This window comes from Chinchilla lanigera, unplaced genomic scaffold, assembly GCF_000276665.1.
Source record: "Chinchilla lanigera isolate Chin_1 unplaced genomic scaffold, ChiLan1.0 scaffold00007, whole genome shotgun sequence".
Classification (NCBI taxonomy): Eukaryota; Metazoa; Chordata; class Mammalia; order Rodentia; family Chinchillidae; genus Chinchilla; species Chinchilla lanigera.
In genome coordinates, this window is record NW_004955408.1 from 28,840,912 (window position 1) to 28,860,665 (window position 19,754).

A 19,754-nucleotide genomic window follows, 5' to 3' on the forward strand; every position below is an offset into this window, starting at 1 on the left:
TAAATTTTTTATTTGGAGACAGACACTCACCAAGTCTCTACGCTGTCCAGGCTGGCCTCAAACCTACAGTCCCCATGGGGCTGGGGATTTAGCTCAGCGGCACAGTGCCTGCCTAGCAAGTGTGAGGTCGTGAGTTTGATTCCCGGTACTGGAAAAAACCAAAAAAAAACAAAAAACAAAAAACAAAAAACCTACAGTCCTCCTGCCTCAGCCTCCCAGAGTGCTGGGATTACAGGCATATACCAGTGCCCCCATCTAGCTTGTGGCTCCTTATAATATGGTGGCCTTGGGGTGGTTAGATTTCTTATAAGGCATCTCTGGGTTCCAAGATCAAGTGTCCCAAGAAGCCCTGTTGGTTAAGCAAGTCACTCAGTCTAGCTCAGATTCAAGAGCATAGGATTAGACTTCTTTGTGGCCATCTTTAACTAGTCCTAGGGGAGGCTGATGATGCTGGTGTTGGTGGTGGGAGGCAGGAGACTGGAGAGGAACTGAGGAGAAATGAATGGGATGTGGGTGTTTGGGAACAGTGGAGGTCAAGTGGGTGGATCCTGGAGGCGGTGGAAGGGGGCCTTGGTGAGGAGTTCTGGCTGATACTGTGTTTCATGGTCAAGGCCAGGCCCTGGAAGCCTTTCTGCCTCCCTTTTTCCTCTCCCAGCTGCCTCCCTCTTGGCTGCGAAGGCGCCAGGGCAGGAGGGAAAGCCGCCAAACAGGAGACGACGCTTGGCAGCCCCTGTGTTCCTTTGTTTGCTTTAAAGCTTTAACTTAATTCATTTTTGGAAAAGTTAATACATTCACTGAACACAGAAGTACATACAAGTAAATATCCTGTCTCACAGAATGATTATGGAGAAGCAGCATGCACAAAACTTTCTTGGCAGAGAGCAAGAAGCAGAACATGTGGGGAGCCTGACACATCCCCCCCTCTTTGTGTAACGTACCAACTGTCATTTGGGATTAAGATTTAAGGTTTCCGATCTCCCAGCGACAATGAACCAAAGCCACACTTATCTCCTTTTCCTGGATGGAGAGCTTGCCACTTCGGGCAGCCAAGGAGGGTGGCCCAGGTAGGGCTTCCCAAGGTCCCTCGGTTGTCATTCGGTAAGAGGTACACAGAGAGCAGCAGCGGCCGCCCTTCTGGAACCGACCTGACAGGAAGCCCTTCTGCCCTGGGGGGTGTTGCTAGCACTCCATGGAGCACACTTCGGGGAAGGCTACAATTTTTGTGTTGTTGTTTGTTTGTTTGTTTTGTAATAGGGTCTCGCTGTGCAGTTCAGGCCAGCGTTGACCTCACTATGTAGGCCAGGTCAGCTTCAACTTCACGGCAATCCTCCTGCCTCAGTCTCCCAAGGGCTGGGATTACAGGCGTGTGCTACCACACCCAGCAAAGAGGGCTATAAGTGTGTCAAGTGGGACAAGCATCCTGCCCAACTGCCCGGAGTCCCCGGATGGTCCTGGTCAAGTCACAGTCCCTCTCTGGGCTCTGGATCTTGAAGAATGCTATTAGCTTGGACACTTGAAGCAGGCAAAGTAATATCATGGTCAAGGGCATGACTCCTGGGCTCCAAAAGGCCTGTGCTCGATACATGGTCTTCTCACTGGCTCTGTGAGGCCTCTTGCAACTGCCTTCATCTCTCAGCTTTGGTATCTTAACAGCTGTCTCATAGTTGTAGGAGTGATGCCCTCATCCATTTAAGGGCTGGGGTATAGACCGATGGTAGGTGTTACCTAGCATGCTCCAGGCCCTGAGCTCGGTACTGAGAGAGGGAGAAGGAGAAGAGGCTGAGAGAGAAGGAGAGGGAGAGGGAAAAGCACAGGGAGGGGGAGGGAGAGCAGGGGGAGGGGAGCGGGGAGAGGGAGAGGAACAGGGAGAGGAAGATCTCATGTATCTAAGATGCATGAAGCAGTGCGTGGCACCAGGGGTCAAGTTAAGATTCAACCATCCTGCCCATCCCAGCCATCACCCAATGGCTCCCCCAACACTGGAGCATCCGGAACATGGGCAGAGGGTGTTAGGGGCTCTGCAGGGGAACTACTGAGCTGAGGGGTAGTAGGTGGGCTTGGGGTTACACTCAGATGGATGGGGCTCTGCCAAAAGAGAGAGACCTGGTTCCAGTTACCCCTCCTTGATACATCTTCCCCCAGGTCCCTCAGAGATGGCCCGGCGGTGGCTGCCCTGTCTCCTGCTTCCTGCCCTCATGGTGTCCGGTGGGTACCTCCCATCTCCCAGAAGAGCAGCACTAAGCTAGGGACCTGCAGCAGGACACGACTGTGGGGGGAGGCCTTGCTCTGACTGGCAACGCAATCTCCTAAGGCCAGGCCCGGTGGTGGGCTGATGCCCTGGGGAGGCCTGGGGTGGAACCCCGTCTTAGGCGGTAACCTCCCCTGCAGGTTGCCCACGATGGGTATGAGTTCCCAAAGGAATAGCTGGGGATATAGCTCAGTGGCATAAGTACCTGCCTGGCAAGCACAAAGTCCTGAGTTTGATTCCCAGTACCAAAAAAAACCCAAAAAACCAAAAACCAAAAACCAAAACAGAGTTCCCAAGGGAGTGGGGTGGGGTGGCTTTGCAGCGGTGTCCAGATGTTCCAATGCTATGTCCCTACAGTGGCAGCCAATGTGCCCCCGAAGTTTCTGTCCAACTTGACGATCGTGTCCCTGCCTGAGGACCTACCAGTGGGTGAGTAGTGGTCCCTGTGCCTGGACAGGGCCAAGCCCTGACCCACAAGGAAGTTCCAAGGCTCCCTCCTTGGCCTACACTGTTCCTGCAGCCCCAGGGCTCATCATAGACAAGGTAGCCTAAAGAGAATCCCTTCCTTTCTCTAAGCTTCTCCTCTTCAGCTTTTGGGTCAGGGGCGTCAGATGTGAGGGTCGCTCAAATAATCAAAGCTCATTCTGTTTCCATCCCTCTCAGTTTTCTGATCTCCCCAAGCGGGTAGAGTTTGGAACCATTCCTTGTATTAGCTCTCATACCTTTGCAAATCTATCGCTGTCTCCTGTTTTTTGTTGTTGTGGTGCTTTTAAACAAACAACCTCAGGCTTGAAGCATTTCCTAGACACTTCTTGCCAGAAATTAATAAATTTGCTTTGCTTTTGTTGTTTTTCTTTGCAGTGTTACCTTTTCTCTATGGCAAATGCGAGGCATTTTCCACTTATGGCAGTGATCGGAAGTTTGTTTTAAAAACAAATGTACTGCCGGGCTCGTGGTGGCGCACGCCTGTAATCTCAGCACTCAGAAGGCTGAGGCAGGAGGACTGTTGCGAGTTCAAGACCAGCCTGGGCTACAAAGTGAGCACAAGGCCAGCCTGAACTGCATAGCGAGACCCTGTCTCAAAAAGACAAAAAAAAAACCACACAAAAAAACAGAAGGAAAAGAAAGGGCGGGGGAGGAGGAGAGGAGAAAGGGGAAGGGAGGAGAAGAAATCATGAATAATGATATGCAGATATGGAGAAGCTCGAGGCAGAGGTACAGAAAAAGATAAAGTCTTGGAAACATCATTTTGCACAAAGCCTGAGGCCTGAGCACCAGATTCCCACAAGGCAGGGTATGGATCAGGGGAACGGAAACAATAGATGACTGGATTTATTGCATCCTGCAGTGTACACTACACTGCTCAGCTGGAGCCCGGGCTAACCGGGGCCATAAAACTCAGCAGTAAAAATAATGAAAGGAACCAAGTTTAGAATAAAGGAAGACGGTTTATCTGAAGAAGGATGAGGAGATGAGGAGAATGTAGACGGCCCCTCGGCAGAGCGGGGGGCACCTGACAGGCATTATTGCCCACAGCTTCTTCCTATTAAGACTGACGTCCCTGCCCCTCAATGGGCACCTGGACTTGTGCCAGTCTGATTGGCTCTCTGGCTGAGTCCCTGCCTGGCCAGGGCAGCTTTGCCTCCATTCCCATTGGTCCCTCGATTCCTTCCTGCCCTTCTGTGGCGGGAGGGGGGCGCCTCAGAGAAGGGCAGCTTAGTGTTAGAAATAGGGAAGTGTGTGCCTGGCGCAGTGATGTATCGGCCCTGGAGTGAGAATAGACATAGATGTACAGATGGAGAGGTTTGTGTCTTTTTACGTACTAACAGTGTTCAGGGCCCTGCCCCTTTCTGCTTTACATTTTGTCAGGTGAGGGTGGGAGGGGCTGGTTACCCTGTTTTTTTCCTGTTTCGAGCTACATCTGTGTTCTGCCTGTCAACTCTTCCAGATAAATTCTTTTTTTTTTTTTTTTTTGGTACCGGGAATCGAACTCAGGACCTTGCGCTTGCCAGGCAGGCGCTTATGCCACTGAGCTACATCCCCTGCCCATCTTTATTTTATGTTATTTTATTTTAATTAATTAATTATTTTTTTCCTCTTCCTGATATATTCTTATGTTAATTGTGTTACCGTGTGTCTTTCCTGGCCTGGTTTCTCTCTTTGGCTTTTTTTTTTTCCCCCTCTCTTTCTTTATCTTCTGTCTTCCTTTGTTTTGTTTTGTTTTTGAGATAGGGTCTCACTATGTAGTTCAGGCTGGCTTTGAACTCGCTATGTAGCCCAGGTGGCCTTGAACTCGAGCTCCTGAACTGGCGGTGGTCCTCCTGCCTCACCCTCCAGAGGGCTGAGATTACAGGTGTTCACCACCACACCCAGCTGCCTTTGTCTTTCTAATTGCTGGAGTCTAGCTGCTGAGGCAAAAACTGCCTATAGTAAGCTTTCCTATTAATTTCTTTCCTAAAGCTTAATGAGGCCCTATTTTATTTATTTTCATGCCTACAACCCCCTTTCCCTACAGATTCATTTATTATCCCAGTGCTGGCGGCCCAGAGCTGTCGCAGGTTCTGTTCCCTTTGGGGCGGGGTCTGGAGTCAGACCCTTTTTACCCCCCTCAGCCTTCCCCAGGGTGTGGCCTCCACCCGCATGGCCCCAGGTGTCTCAAGAAATACCCTAGTCCAGCTAGGAAGAGAAAGGGGAAGGCAGCATTTCTCTTTGTCATAAGAATAGGCTCCAGGAGCACGGCTATTGGGGGACAACTCACAGTCTTTGTTACAGGGTTAGAATGGGGATCCAGAAATATCTAAAGCTTCTAGATGAAGCAAGAGACCACATCGAAGAAAGTGAAAAGCAGCATCTGCCCTGCCCTGGGATTCAGGAGCCGGAGCCCGAGTCAGCCACAAAAGGATAGGGGCTGGGCTTTGCAGACACAAAGGCCCCTCTGTTTGGATATCATTGCTGGGACAAAATGATAAGGGACAGGTTAGATTAGTAAAGGTTTGGAGCCTAGAAAGAGGGAGGAGGTAGTTTAATTATATTCTGTAGTCTTCCCTGGAGGACTAGACTCAGGTCAAATTATTTGATATCTCTGAATATTCTTTGTAGAACACAGAAGAATGCATATTAATGAGATTTACATAGATTTTCATAGAGTTTGGTCTCAGATAAAAATAAACACACATACACAGCTCCATACAGATGTTACAAATATATTAACACAATATTAGCACAACCGCCCTCAAGGTCCACTTCTGAGCAGCCTTCGAAGTCTAAGTAAAATCACTGACTCCCCATCCTAGTTTTAGAGGCTCTTGCTGTGCGTGATCTCTTTCCTGGAGGTGGTCACTCCTGCCTTGCTCTCCTTGGCCAGACCCCAGCCCTGTCCCCTGCAGTCAGCAACTGCTGCTCCCATTCTGCTCCCGTGGCTGTCCTGTCCCCACCCTGCTTCCTCCAGGCTGGAGTCCAGGCTGCATCTTTCACTGTGCATCACAGCCTTTGCTGAAGGTTTGGGGGCAATGGAGGAGACTGTGGCAGGTGACAGGGACCTAAAACCCACAGCCACCTAGCTGTGGAGTGTCTGCTCTGGGTGTGCGCTGCCCGTGCACCTGATCCAGGCCTGACTCTCCCCCCTGGCCCTGGGGTCCTGCAGGTCTCCCACCCAACTGCCTGGGGAGGGGATGAAAATCCAGTCCCTGCCTAGTTTGGAGCAGTGTGCCTCCCTCCTCTCATGATGGCCAGATGAGGGCTGCGCCATGAACGCTGCAAAATGAGAGCATTTTGCAATATGATTTTTTTAATAGATTTCTTATTCGGTCATTTTATTTTGTGGGAGATCATACGCAGTTAGCCTTCTGTAACCATGGGCTTTGCATCCACCGACTCAATAACCATGAGTCAAAACTATTTGTGAAAAGAACTGCCCCTGTGCTGAATATGGACACTCGTTTCTTGCCGTTATGTCTCCTCAATGCCTGTAACACTGTTTATGGAATGCTACACTGTATCCGGTATTACAATTACTCTAGAGGTGTTTTAAAGGATACAGTGTGTGTAGGTTGTGTGCAAAGACTACATCTTTATTTTATTTTTATTTTTTATTAGTACATGTTTCTAATACATAAGACTGGATTCCTTACGGGGAGTTGATACACATACAGGACACATCTTAATATTTTTCAGCCCTTTCCCCTCCTTCCATCTTTTGTTCCCCTTCCCATATGAGAAAGACCTATCTCCCTGCTTCTTATGATCTATTGTTTATTTTGTTCTTTGTTAATAATTTGGGTTTCTCATATAAGAGAAACCATGCACTATTTAAACTTATATGTCTGATTTATTTCACTTATTTCACATTATGGTACCCAGGTATATTCATTGTCCTACAATTGTCTCAAGTTTATCCTTCTTTATGGCACAGTAGTACTCCATTGTGTATAAAACCATATTTTAAAAACTCATTTATTTATTGATGACCATAGAGTCTGTCCCCAAGATTTAGCTAGGATGAATTCTGCTGCTATAAACATGGGTATGCATGTACCCCGGTAATATGATGACTTTGACTTTTTCATGGAGATACCTAGAAGGGGAATTGTTGGGTCTAATGGAATTTCTAGTTTTAGTGTTTTGGGGCATCTCCATTCTGATTTCCACAGTGCAGGTACTAGTTTACATTCCTACCAACAGTGTAGAAGGGTTCCTCCTCCCCACAGCTTCGCCAGCATTTGTTATAATTTGATTTCTTGATAATAGCCACTCTTTTTGGAGTAAGATGTGGTTTACATTTGCATTTCTCTAACAGACAGCAATGCTGAACATTTCTTCATGTATTTATTGGCCGTTTGTACTTCTGAGAAGTATCCATTTATTTTACTTCCCGGTTTTTGATGGGGTCTTTTATTTGGGGGGAATCTAATTTTTTTTTGAGTTCTTTATATACTCTAGATATTAGCCCTCTGTCTGAGGAACAGCTGACAACATTTTCCCTGTTCTGAAGATTGTCTCTCTGTTCTGTTGGTTGCTGTCTTTGCCGTGCACACTACACCATTCTATATAAGATTCTTGAGAACCTGTGCATTTTGTTTGTTTATTTATTTACTTATTGAGACAGGGTCTCACTATGCAGTTCAGGCTGGCCTTGAGCTTACTTTATAGCCCGGGCTGGTCTTGAACTCGCAATGATCCTCCTGCCTCAGCCTCCCAGTTGCTGGGATTATAAACATGTACCACCACGCCCAGCTCACCTGTGCATTTTGATGCCCATGGGGTCTGGAAACCAATCTGCAAGGACACTAAATATTTTACATCTGTTAATCTGTGGTTGGCTGAACCAGTGGACTTGGAGGGCCAACTGTACATACAGATAAAGACTCACATACACTCACGTACACCCACTCACCTGCGCCATTTTTTAGGTAGCGAGCCACATGATTCTGCATATTAACATTTCTGAATCAGAACGTGCCTTACAGTTGAGAAAGTCTTCTAGCACAGAGCTTCCCTCGCCGTCAAAAACAGATGTGAACTCGATAGTGTGTCTCCCAACCAAGAGCAGCATTTCAGCTGAACACTGGCACAATGACCTTCCAGAGGAGGGTGCAGAGGTGGGGAGGGGCTCGTGACGGCACCTTCCAAGCTGGAGTTGAAGAGGCTGAGACTATCGGACTATGAACAGCAGACTCCAGGGTGTGTTGCCAAGCTGTTCCTGGGGGGCTGCCATGGGCCCACGGGGCAGAGTGGCTCTATGGAAACTCCAGGCTGGGTGGCTGAGCCCCATGGCTCCGTGCGACTGTCAGCTATGATGGAGCACTTCTGCCTTCATGGGAACCTTGTCCAGAAACATGCATTCTAATTGTATATAATTTTTAGCCAACATGTAGTCATTGTATGTATTTGCGGAGTACGATGCAATGCTTCAATACATAGTATAGTGATCAGATCAGATAATTGGCATATGCTTCACCTCAGACATTTGTCATTTCTTCATATTGAAAACATTCAGCATCTTCTCCTCTGGCTAGTTTGAGACATACAGTTAATTGTTGCCAACCATAACTTTCCTACTGTGTTATAGGGTTTTCAGGGTCATCCCTCCTATGCTGTTACACCCCTGTACCAATCCACTCTCCCTTCCTTCTCTCCCCCTCAAATTATATTTTATGGCTGCATTGTCTTAAGGACAATATCACGCAGACTAGATTTAAAATCGTATTTCCTTCCGGCTTTCAAAGATGTTAAGCATTTTGGTGGGCCCCTTAATGTAGGGTGGTCCTGGACTCTACTGCTCCCCAGTCAATGGCTGAGGGCCCGGCCCTGGATGGGAGTGTAGGGAAGGTGCGTCCATGAGGTGGAGAAAGCCCTTGCTAATGCACAGCTATGCAGACCCGGCGGGTGAGGAGAGTAAGCTCCAGGTACTGGGAGGCACCAAGCAGGGGCTGGATGTGGTAAACAGGGTGAGATCAGGGGACACCTGGGGAGGGCCTGATGAATCTGTAAAAAGCCCTTTTCACGCTGAGGAGCTGAAGACCTTGAAACACCCAAACCCTGCTCTGCCCATGCTCTCCCAGCCCCTGGTCTGCCCAGGGATTCAGGGAAAGTGCTGGGCACAAATGAGGGGCCAACAGCAGATGCTGCTCTGGCTAACAAGCAGAAACAGAATGTCCTGGAAGGCTCTTGGGCCCAGTGTAACTGGAAAGCTTAGAAGAGGCCAGGCCCAGGCCCCTTGGAGGGTAACTAGCAGTCCCCAACCCAGGGGCACCCCGCTGCTGTGGCTGGAACCCACTGACTCAGCCGTTTTGAGATTCTCAACAAAGCTCAGGTTCTAGGTCCAGGGAGGCTGGGTCCATGGGCTTAGCCAGGGAGAGACCCCCAGGTAACAGCCCACCCCACTGCACTTAGGGTAGTGCCCTAGAGGAAATCAGCATGCTGTTACCCAGAGGCCTCTAGACAAGTGTCCGGTAACTACCACAACCGACATCCATAACACCAGACCCCAGGTTGTTGGGGAGGCCCCAGATTTCAGGTCGATCCTGTGTGCAAAGAAGACAAGCCCCCAGCTCAGTTAGGAAGCACTGACAGAGGTGCCACAGACCCTGGTCAGGCCCTGTTTCCTCCCCAGGTGCCGAGGCCTTCTGGATCGTAGCTCAAGACCTGGATAATGACCCTCTGACCTATGGGATTAGTGGCACTTACGCCTATTTCTTCTCTGTCAACAAAGACACCGGGGAAGTGACGCTGGCGAGCCCCCTGGACTTCGAGGTAGAGGGCAGCGGTGTGGGAGGGGCCCTGAGGGTAGGTGGGCATGCCCTGGAAGCCAGTGTCCCACAGGAGCACCTGGCCTGTGCTCCCACACTGAGCAGGGCTCGCCTTGGGCCCCTTGTCTCTGCCCTTGACAGACACAGTACTTCTTCAGCATCTCCATCTCTGTGACTGACAGTATCAACAACCCGGTGAGTCGATAGGTGCGGGGAGGGAGAGGTGAGCCCGAATGGGAAGAACAAGGTCCTCGGTGTCTATTCCTTACCATGTTGCTTACCTCAAGTGAGCAGAGAGCACTCCAGCTCATAATGAACTTAACATTTATTCTTTTTTTTTTTTTTGGTACTGGGAATTGAACTCAGGACCTTGCACTTGCCAGGCAGGCGCTTACACCACTGAGCTATATATCCCTGGCCCTAACATTTATTCTTATCAAGATTATATGTGTCCATTTTTGTCATAGAATATAACCAGCACTTTGGTATTTATTATCAATTTATTTTAATTATATAAATTTTATATGATAAATATTTTGTTAATTACAGTATTGATTTATGTTAGTATAAATCATGCCTGAAATCCCAGCTGCTCAGTAGGCTGAGGTAGGAGGATTCTAAATTTAAGGCCAGCCAGGGCAGTTTAGTGAAGCCTTGTCTCAGAAATAAAAAGGGCTGGGGATATAGCTCAGGTCAAGACCCTGGATTCAACCCCCGGTGCCTCAAAAGAAAAAAAAGTAACATTGTCAAATGCCTCCCTCCCCACACACCTCTGAGGTAATCACCTTCAGGGTTTTGGGCTGAGTGTGCGAGCGTCCGTGCTCATATTTCTGAATAACCTGCTCACGCCGCTGTGTCTCATGTTTGCAGAGGTTGAGCTTTGTCTCCAGCATCTTTTCTGAGCCCCATTGTATGAGCTGGTTTCCATTACTGCCCACAGGTGCAGAAGCAATTGCCTGTGGTGGTGGAAGACAGAAATGACAAAGCACCCATTTTCCAGAACACCGACTTCTCTACCAGCGTCAGTGAGGTAACGCCTACCTTCCTGGGAGCTGGAAGGGATCTCCCAAAGCATGTCTTCAAGAAGGAGGGGCCGGAGGCAGTCAGTAGGGCATCCGGGATCAAGAAAGGCCTCTTCTGGAAAGGGCACCTACAGAAGCCAAATCCAGGAAGAGGAAACTCCATGAGCAATAGCTCTAGCAATATGGTTTGCAAACAACCATACTGGATTGAAATTCTTAGCTGGGGATATAGCTCCGTGGCACAAGCGCCTGCCTGGCAAGCACAAGCTCTTGAGTTCGATTCCAGTACCAAAAGAAAAGTAATGGATTAAAATTCTTCCAACTAAGAAAGTAAATTAAAAAAAAAAAAAAGAAAGCAAATAAATTTTAAAAAACCAGAAGGAAAGAAGAAAAAGAATTGATTGCTCATAAATCTGAAAAATGTATAGGTACTTCTGCCTTCAGGCATGGCTGATTCTCAGACTGCATCATCAAGAAACATCTCTCTCCAGCTCGCAGCTCTGCTTCTCTTGGGGTTATCTAACCTGGGGATGGGGCTGAGGGTGGGGAACAGTTCTAAGATTTAAATGGTCGTAAAAATGTCCCCTCATAGCTCCTGGCTAAAGTCCTCCCAGTTTTATACCCTCAACAGAGAGACTGGCTCTTTCTCAGTCGGTCCAGCCTGAACCCCGGTGCTACCTTTCATTGGCTCACTTTGAGTCACGTGTCCATCCTTGAACCAATGGAGAGGTCTGGAATGCTCTGCTTGACTAAGCCTGCACAGTGGGCAGTGAGCGTAGTATCCTTCCTGAATCTTCACTACCACAGGGCTGCAAGGAGGTGGGGGAGGGGCACGCTGTGCCGTTCAGGAGGCTGGTAGGGTCTGGAGTGTCACGTCATGGGCTCTGACCCTTTGCCTGTGTTTCTGGCACTGTCCTACGTGCTTAAATTGCCCGGGAAGCGAGACTTCTCTGGTTGGTACCCTTAGGGGCTCACATTCAGGGGAACAGCGCACACAGTAATCAGTGAAACATAGAATGCGCAGGATTATTTTAGATGGCATTGAGTTCTACGAAGAACATAAACCAGGGCAAAGAGAGAGAAGGTGTGTGAGGGGCTGCTTTTGGTTTCGAGCTCAGAAAGGCTTCTCAGAGTAGGTGACCTCGGAGCAGAGACCTGAATGGCAAGCAGGAGCCTGCAGGAAACACTCCGAGGAAAGCATGCTCCAGGCAGGGGAGCAGCGATGGGAAGGCACTGAAGGTGGGAATGAGGCTGGCCAGGTAGTTGGAGGTAGAGGGCAAGGGTGCAGTGGGGCTAGAGAAGGGGCAGCAGCCTGAGCCCAGAGGGCCATAGAAGCAGTCTGGACTGCATTCTAGGTAGACTGGGGAGCCCTGGGGAGCTTTGAAGCACAAGAATAGCATGGTCCAATTTATGATCTTCAAAGACATCTTTGACTGCCTTGTGGAAGTGTCGAAGATGCGGGTGAAGGTCCAGAAGTGAATCCCTCCTGTTAGAGCCTCCCAGCCCCAGAGGGTGCGGTTAGAAGTCTAGGGTTGGGAGCTCTAGTGAGCCCATGGGGATGTTGGGGCAGGGAATTGGCACAGTCAGGCTGGGTTCTAGAATGTTCCTTCACCCTGGTCCTGAGAGACTCCATAAATCAGAAGCCAGCTCAAGCCAGGCACGATGACACAGGCCAGTAGTCCCAAGGACTCTGGAGACAGAGGCAGGAGGACCACAAGTTCAAGGCCAGCCTGGGCAGCTTAGCAAGATCCTGTTTTGAAATAAGGTGAAAAGGGCTGGAGACTTATGTAGCTTAGCGGTAGAGCACATGCCTAGCATATGCCAGGCCCTGGGTTCAATCTCCAGCTGTGGGAAGAAGAGCAGGAGGAGGAGGAAGAGCGAATCACCAGATCAGGTAGTGCTGAGGCTGTGCAGGGAGAGGAGAGTGTGGATCCTGTTCCCTTCCCCACGTCACCTCTGGCTCCCTCATCTGATCAGGGGCACATGATCTGTTTGGGACAAATGAGGAAACTGAAGCTCAGGAGTGGGGGAGAGGGATTTCAGCCCACAGGTGACAGATCCTTCCTTTCAGATGCTGCCAGTCGGCTCCCTGGTGTTCTCTGTGCTGGCCACGGACCCGGACACTGGCTCAGGGGGCTTGGTGCAGTACTCCATAGAGAGGGTGAGCGTTAAGTCTGCGGAACGGGTGTGTGAGTGCGTCTCCGGACTGCTCCTTACGGCCACCAGGGGGCAGCATCTCCACAGGCAACCAACCCACAGGGTCCTTGAGAGTCACCCACGCTGAGGCCCAGTCTGGTCCCCAAACCTCCCTCTGCCTTCCCACCCCACTTCCACAGGAACCTCACTTTGCCCCTTTGCCAAAAGAGGGTGCCTGCTTTGGGCCAAATCCTTCCTCCCCGCTCCTGCCCAGGGCACTGTCTGGGCCTCTGATGAAAGCTAATGTCTCACCTCTTGGTAGCTAACACACTTGCAGTTTCACAGGAGAGGAAAGTGAGGCCGGGTGAGGACCCAGGTCCTGTGCAAGGGTACACAGACAATAAGGGGTGCGTGCGTCCGTTTATCAGAAAAGAACTTCGTTCGTGGTTGCTCGGCTTCCTGTTTTTTATCATCTTATGGGATCCAGAGTGGGAAGCTGAGGCTTGCAGAAGTGAAGGTTGCATGACTGGTCAGTGGTAGAGCCAGGATTCCAACCCAAGTCCCCCAGAGCAGGGTCGGGTGGACAGCACTTTCCCGAGGGAGGCTGACCCGAACCTGTCCTCTGCTAAGGTCATCCCTAGTACCCCAGACAGCGAGCATCTCTTCAAGATCCTGGAAAACGGCTCCATTGTACTCAACGGCAGCCTCAGCTACAATAACAAGAGCGCCTTCTATCAGCTGGAGCTGAAGGCCTGCGTGAGTAGGGGTGACGGGAGGCCGGGCACACAGACCCGTGGCCCCAGCTCACAAAAGGCCCTTCTCCCTGCAGGACTCAGGTGGCTGGTTCAACAACAGCTTCATCACACAGTGCTCCCAGCCTGTCTTTCTGTCCATCTCAGTGATTGACCAGCCAGACCTGGACCCGCAGTTTGTCAGGGAGTTTTACTCAGCCTCTGTGTCTGAGGATGCAGCTGTGGTGGGTGCTGGGCACCCGCAGGGCTCAGGGTGGGCATGAGGGGCAGAGGGAAGGGTCAGAGGCGCTGACTGGGCCTCCTTCCAGAACACTTTGGTGCTGACGGTGCAGGCTGTGGACGGAGACAAAGGCATCAATGACGTGGTGACCTACAGCATCTCCAGTGAGAACCCAGGGTGAGGCCGGACAAGCAGGAAGGGGGGGCTCTGTCAGAGTTGCTGGAAGCAGCTGCCTTCCCTGCCTCCCTGTAGATTCCACAAGGCCTGGATGGTTTGCTATTGGGGATGATGGCGTCATCAGGGTCAGCGGCCCCCTGGACCGTGAGCAGCTCCTGGAGGAGAATGAGGAAGTGCAGTTGCAGGTCACGGTGAGAGAGGGCTCCCCAACGCTGTCACCTTAGACCTTTGATCTTATTCTTTATAGCACTGGTTCTCTGCACTCTGGTCTCTGCTCTGTGCTTTAGGCCACTGAGAAGAACCTCAATATCTATGGGCAAGAGGCCAAGGTGAGCACGTGGGTCACAATAACAGTGTTGGATGTCAATGACCACAAACCGGAGTTTTACAACTGCGTCCTCCCAGACTGCTCCTTCACCACCCAAGAGGCCCAAGACAACTTCACCGCCTACGTGGATGAGCACTCCTCCACCCGCATCCCCATTGACAATCTCACCATGGTGGCCTACGACCCAGACAAGGCAGGCACAGGGGAAGGGGCATGGCAGGGAACGACGACGGGTGGTAGCTGGGAGGGGTTTGGGGAGGCAGGAAGGTGAGTGGTAGAAGAGATGATGGTGTGCAGGTCGGTGAGCTGTGGAAGCAGAGAATTGTTGGGTGATATTTGGAAATGCTGGATGATGTTGAGTTGATGTGCTCAGGGTTGACACTAGGTAGTGTTGGGTGATCATGTGATCACACTAGGTAGTGATGGGGGTGATGATGTGCTCAGGGTGACACTAGGTAGTGTTGGGTAGGAAGCAGTGCTGAGCGGGCGTCGGTATTGGATGTCAGGTCACATTGAGTGGAGTCTGGCTTCTGGTGATGCTGGTATTGGGTGGTTGGTGATTTGGGGTAACACTGGGTATTGGGAGATGCTAGGCAGGGTTGTGTGTCGTGTCCAGAGTGAACTGAGTGTTAGGTTGGAGGGAAGTCTGAAATAAAAATTTATACTGCGTAGTAGGTAACTTGGGTGGAGCTGAATTATACATAACCATGGGTGGTGCTTGGTGGTACTAGGTGATACGCACTTGGCACAGAATTCTGAGTGGAGGATGATACTGGGCAGCATTAGGCAGGTAGACAAGTTAAGCTGGTGGCTGGTGCTTATTGAAGGGTGGGACTGGGCATAGGATGATTGCTGGGTGAGGGGTGGTGGGTGGTGAGTGGTGGCTAGCAAGGAAAGCTGACAGGAATACTTTATGGGAATGGGGAGAGTGTGACCAGGCTGTCTCTGCAGTCCTGGCCTGGGACCTGCAGTGCCTTGGGAAATCCCCTTTTGTTTGCAGAGACAAGTGGCCAGCCCAGCCTGCTGGGGCCTGTCTCCCCAGTCTTAGGAGCCCTCCATTCTGCACCCTCATTGGGCAGGGCTTGCTCAGGCAAGAGCCTGAGGCTGGAGATTGGGGAAAAGATGTGAGTGGGCAAGTTGCAGGGGGCTGGGGCTCCCACTCAACAGCCCATCTTTACAGGGCAACCATGGCACCTTCCTGCTGTCCCTGGAGGGCCCTGATGCTGCAGCATTCAGCGTGTCCCCTGGGCGGGCAGCGGGCTCAGCCGATGTGCAGGTGCTGGTGAGAGATTCGAAGGCGGTGGACTATGAGAACCGGAGCATGATGCTGGTGCAGGTGAGGGGTGCTCTGGGGTCCGGAGCAGAGGAGCCCACAGGGCAACCAGGACCCAATACTTCTGCCTGTTCTGTGCTCAGGTTGTGGCCACTGACTCGGTCAGCAGGAACTCCTCTGTTGCCACGGTGACCATCCATCTTAGAGACATTAATGATCATAGGCCCACATTCCCCCAGAGGTTGTACATCCTCAGTGTGCCGGAGAACAGTGCTACAGGGTCTGTGGTCACCAGCAGCATACATGTGAGTAACGTAGGGCGCAGCTGGCCAGGCTGGGAGGCTGACATGGAGAAGGGCAGATCTGGGAACTGTGGGCTGCCTCCGTCTTTGTATCATTCAATGTCACTGGGCCCCAGCAAGCATATGTGCCTCTGTGTGTGTGTGTGTGTGTGTGTGTGTGTGTGTGTGTGCATGGGTGTGTGCCCTGGATCCAGATGTGGAGTGTCTTCCCTCTGGGCCAGGAAGCAGGATAGCCCTGTCTCCATGAATGGCATGGTAGCAGCCAGTGCCACTGTGTCTAAACAGTATCCAATCATCCCCCCGCCTCACAGGCTGAAGACCCAGACACGGGAGAATGGAGCCACATCACCTACAGCCTGCTCCCAGGGAATGGGTAAGGTCTCAGTGTGGCAGTGGGGGATGAGCAAAGTGGGGCACAGGCCTGTATCTCTGCCTCACGACAGGGCTGGGATAGCCTGAGAAAATATAGGTAGCTGAGTTACATTTAAATTTCAGAAAAACAATAATCATTTTTTAAAAATGTATTCGTTTTCTGTTCCTATAACAATACTTGTTTATTGATCTTTTTTTTTTTGAGAGGGAGTCTTGCTATGTAATTAAGGCTGGCCTTGAACTCACTATACAGCTGAGGGTAGCCTCAAACTCATGGCAATCCTCCTGTCTCAGCCTTCCAAGTACTGGGATTACAGGCATGTGCTACCACAGCTGGCTCCTATAACAATACTTGATGCTATATACTTTATAAAGAGAAGTTTAATTAACTCACAGTTCTGGAAGTTCAAGAACAGAGTGAGCTCCACCAGCTGAGCTCTAGTGGGGACTTCAGGGTGGACAGCATCACCAGAGGCAAAGGTCTCCTGAGCTCACAGGAGCCCTGAGTGAAGGGGGGCCCTGTTAAGAGCTTCCAACAGGCCCTGCCTCCTCTTACTGCCGTCACACCGTGCACCACGCTTCCTATATGAGGGGAGGGGCACACTCTAATCTTGTGTGGACCATAGCAACAGCGTGTTGGAAATATTGCATGGGACACGCCAAAACATTTGCCGTTGTTTATCTGAAATTCAAATTTGAGTGTAATTGTATTTGTTAAATCTGGCGACCCTGAGCAGGGTTGAACTCTTTGAGGTGGATCCGGACTCAGGGACGGTGATGGTGAGGAATGGCACTCTACTGGACCGGGAGAAGCAGGCCGTGTACTACCTCACGCTGCAGGCCACGGATGGGGGCGACCTGTCTGACACCACCATGCTGCAGATCCACCTGCTGGACGAGAACGATAACGCCCCTGTGGTCACTGGCTCCTACAACATCTTCATCCCGGAGGAGGGCAATGTCTCTGTGATCATCCAGGTGCGAACCAGCCTAGAGCTGATATGTGCATGCGTGCGTGTGTGTGTGTGTGTGTGTGTGTGCTAGAGCTGGTGTGTGTGTGTGTGTGTGTGTGTGTACCAAGTTTGGCTCTGAGGTCATGCTGGCCCTGGGTAGAAAGGATTTGCTGTGTGGCCCTGAGGAAGTCATTCAGTTTCTCTGAGTCCCTGTTTCCTCTTTTTTTTTTTTTTTTCTTGTGTGTGTGTGTGTGTGTTTGAGACAGGGTCTCACTACGCAGTTCAGACTGGGCTTGAGCTCACTTTGTAGCCCAGGCTGGCCTTGAACTCGCAACCATCCTCCTGCCTCAGCCTCCTGAGTTCTGGGATTGCAGGCGAGTGCCACCATGCCTGGCTCTATTTCCTCTTTAGAAAATGAAGATGATCATAGCATTTATTCACAGGCACTGGGGAATAATGAGAAAATAAAGTACTCAGTAATAGGCTTGGCATGGAACAACCCTTCAAAAACATATTGCTCAGCCAGTCCTGGTGGTGCACGCCTGAAATCCTAGCACTGAGGAAGGCTGGGCAGGTGGATTGCAAGTACAAGTCCTAGGCATCTTAGCAAGACCCTGACTCAAAATAAATAAAGAAAAGGGCTGAGGATGTTCCTCAGTATTAGAGCACCCCTGGGATCAATCCCCAGTGCCATAAAAACAAACAAACTGTTCTTTTGTGTGTGTATGGTACTGGGGTTGTCTCTTTTTTTTTTTTTTTTTCTTGAGACAGGGTCTCGCTATGCAGTTGAGGCTGGCCTTGAGCTCACTTTGCAGCCCAGGCTGGTCTCATACTTCTATCCATCCTCCTACCTCAGCCTCCTGAGTGCTGAGATTACAGGTGTGCTCTACCATCCCCAGCTGGTACTGGGGTTGAACTGAGGCCCTTGAACAATGCAGGCCAGTGTTCATCCACTGAGCTACCTCCACAACCCTTTTTATTTTTTTATTTTGAGACAGGGTCTTGCTAAGTTTCTAAGTTTCTTGAACTTGTGATCCTCCTGCCTCAGCCTCCTGAGTAGTTGGGAGGATACTGTCAGCTTTTTTTAAAATTTGAATGTCTGTAATATACTTTTCCATGTCCCCTTCCCAGTAAAAACATCAGCTCCATAAAGAAGTTCTCTTGCTTATAACGTTCTTCCTAGGGTTTAGATCAGGACCACGTACATAGTAGGTGCACAGTAAACAATTGTGAGACGAATGTATGACTGAAGACCTCAAAAGCTCTTGCAAGCTGTGGTCAGAGCTTTTTAGAGAGGAGACCCAGATCACAGGGAGGCCGGGAGATGAGCCAGTGACCCATGGCTCCAGGCCATTCGCTGCCCACGAGGGCCAGTGCTGGGGGGTGGTGAGTCTGCCAGGTGTGGCTGGGGCAGAGGGCTGATGCCAGCGCCTGCTTCTCTACCCAGGCCTACGATGATGATGAGCCAGGTACCAACAACAGCCGCCTGTCGTTCAGCCTCCTGCCTGGGCCCTACAGCCAGAACTTCTCAGTGGACCCCGACACGGGGCTCCTCAGGAATGTGGGGCCCCTGGACCGGGAGGCCATTGACCCGGCCCTGGAGGGCCGCATCGTGCTGACTGTGCGTGTGGCTGACTACGGCGTGCCTCGCCTCAGCACCGAAGTCAACGTCACCGTCACTGTGGAGGTATGGCCGGCCTCTCGGCTCAAGCAGGTGGCTGGCTGCTGCCTCCAGCTCGCCCGTGATGCACTCCTCCTGTGGTGCTGGGGCCGGCTGGGGAGCCCTGCGATGGGCTGCCTGGCTGTGTGGCTCTAGGCAGTCACTCATCCCCCTTGGCCCTCCAGTCCCTCCCATGTATGAAGCGGGTGGAGACAGCGGGAGGAATGAGTTACTGAACGGAAGCTGTTCCGACCCACGGAAGGTACCCGGAGAGTATTGGCTTCATTGCCATTCGGAGTCCTGCCTCAAACCCTCCCACCTCCCCGCGCCACCCTTCAAAGGCAAAGAGCAGGGGTGAAAATCAGCACTGCTAGGATGCACTTGCACACCAGGGCCTGAGAGGGAGGGGTGCTTATTATCATTTTATTGATCAAGAAAATTAGTCATGGAGCGGTGCAGTGGCTTTCTCAGAGTTGTTCAAGGAGGATTTGAACACAGTTCTAGAGCTGCCACCAGCCGACAGGCAGCTTCCTCTGGAAAAGGACCGTAACAAAGTGCACCTCTACAGTGGCCACGATGTGGATCGTACCCCCGGGGTTGTGCAGTGCAGTCTGCACCACTGCACTAAGCAGCCTTGGGCACCACTGGGTTGGGATTTCCCATTCTCCTGTAAAGATCAGAGAGTGCAGCCTCAAGGATAGTGGAAAAACAGCAGCCAATTTCGGGCTTGCTGGCTGTCCTGGGAATATAGTAGATTACAAAGAAGAAAAATGAAGAATTGTACTTATAAGTGAGTAGGTCTCTTTGAGCTAGTCTTCATTCTGTCCTGCAAGTGGGGAGTGCTATCCCATTTTCCAGATGCAGACACTGAGGCCCAGAGATCAAAGTCACACAAAAGGCAGAGGTAGGGATTTGAGTCAGAGCTGCTCTCCTGGCCACCCCTGTGAGTTAGGATGCTGTGAGAATGCAGCTGGTTGTGTGCGTGGAGCTGGCAGTGATGGTCTGAAAAACCACTGTCAGAAAGTACATCTCAACCAGGTGCACGCTTCTTTATTTATTTATTT

The 19,754-nt window shown here is 50.8% G+C and overlaps 1 protein-coding gene across 3 annotated transcripts in view; it reads left to right on the plus strand.

Moving 5' to 3' along the window:
- Cdhr2 (cadherin-related family member 2) overlaps window positions 1–19,754 on the plus strand; it is a 38,984-nt gene that overhangs the window by 8,550 nt on the left and 10,680 nt on the right. For all 3 annotated transcript variants that reach the window (XM_013509624.1, XM_013509633.1, XM_013509630.1), the window contains exons 2-17: window positions 2,143–2,205; window positions 2,606–2,677; window positions 9,360–9,499; window positions 9,637–9,690; window positions 10,436–10,525; window positions 12,589–12,678; window positions 13,284–13,409; window positions 13,483–13,629; window positions 13,714–13,789; window positions 13,878–13,993; window positions 14,090–14,323; window positions 15,311–15,466; window positions 15,547–15,708; window positions 16,017–16,078; window positions 16,815–17,055; window positions 18,478–18,717. In XM_013509624.1, the coding sequence (XP_013365078.1) occupies window positions 2,154–2,205; window positions 2,606–2,677; window positions 9,360–9,499; window positions 9,637–9,690; window positions 10,436–10,525; window positions 12,589–12,678; window positions 13,284–13,409; window positions 13,483–13,629; window positions 13,714–13,789; window positions 13,878–13,993; window positions 14,090–14,323; window positions 15,311–15,466; window positions 15,547–15,708; window positions 16,017–16,078; window positions 16,815–17,055; window positions 18,478–18,717 (2,058 nt within the window). In that variant the 5' untranslated portion in view covers window positions 2,143–2,153. The remainder of the gene's footprint in view (window positions 1–2,142; window positions 2,206–2,605; window positions 2,678–9,359; window positions 9,500–9,636; window positions 9,691–10,435; window positions 10,526–12,588; window positions 12,679–13,283; window positions 13,410–13,482; window positions 13,630–13,713; window positions 13,790–13,877; window positions 13,994–14,089; window positions 14,324–15,310; window positions 15,467–15,546; window positions 15,709–16,016; window positions 16,079–16,814; window positions 17,056–18,477; window positions 18,718–19,754) is intronic.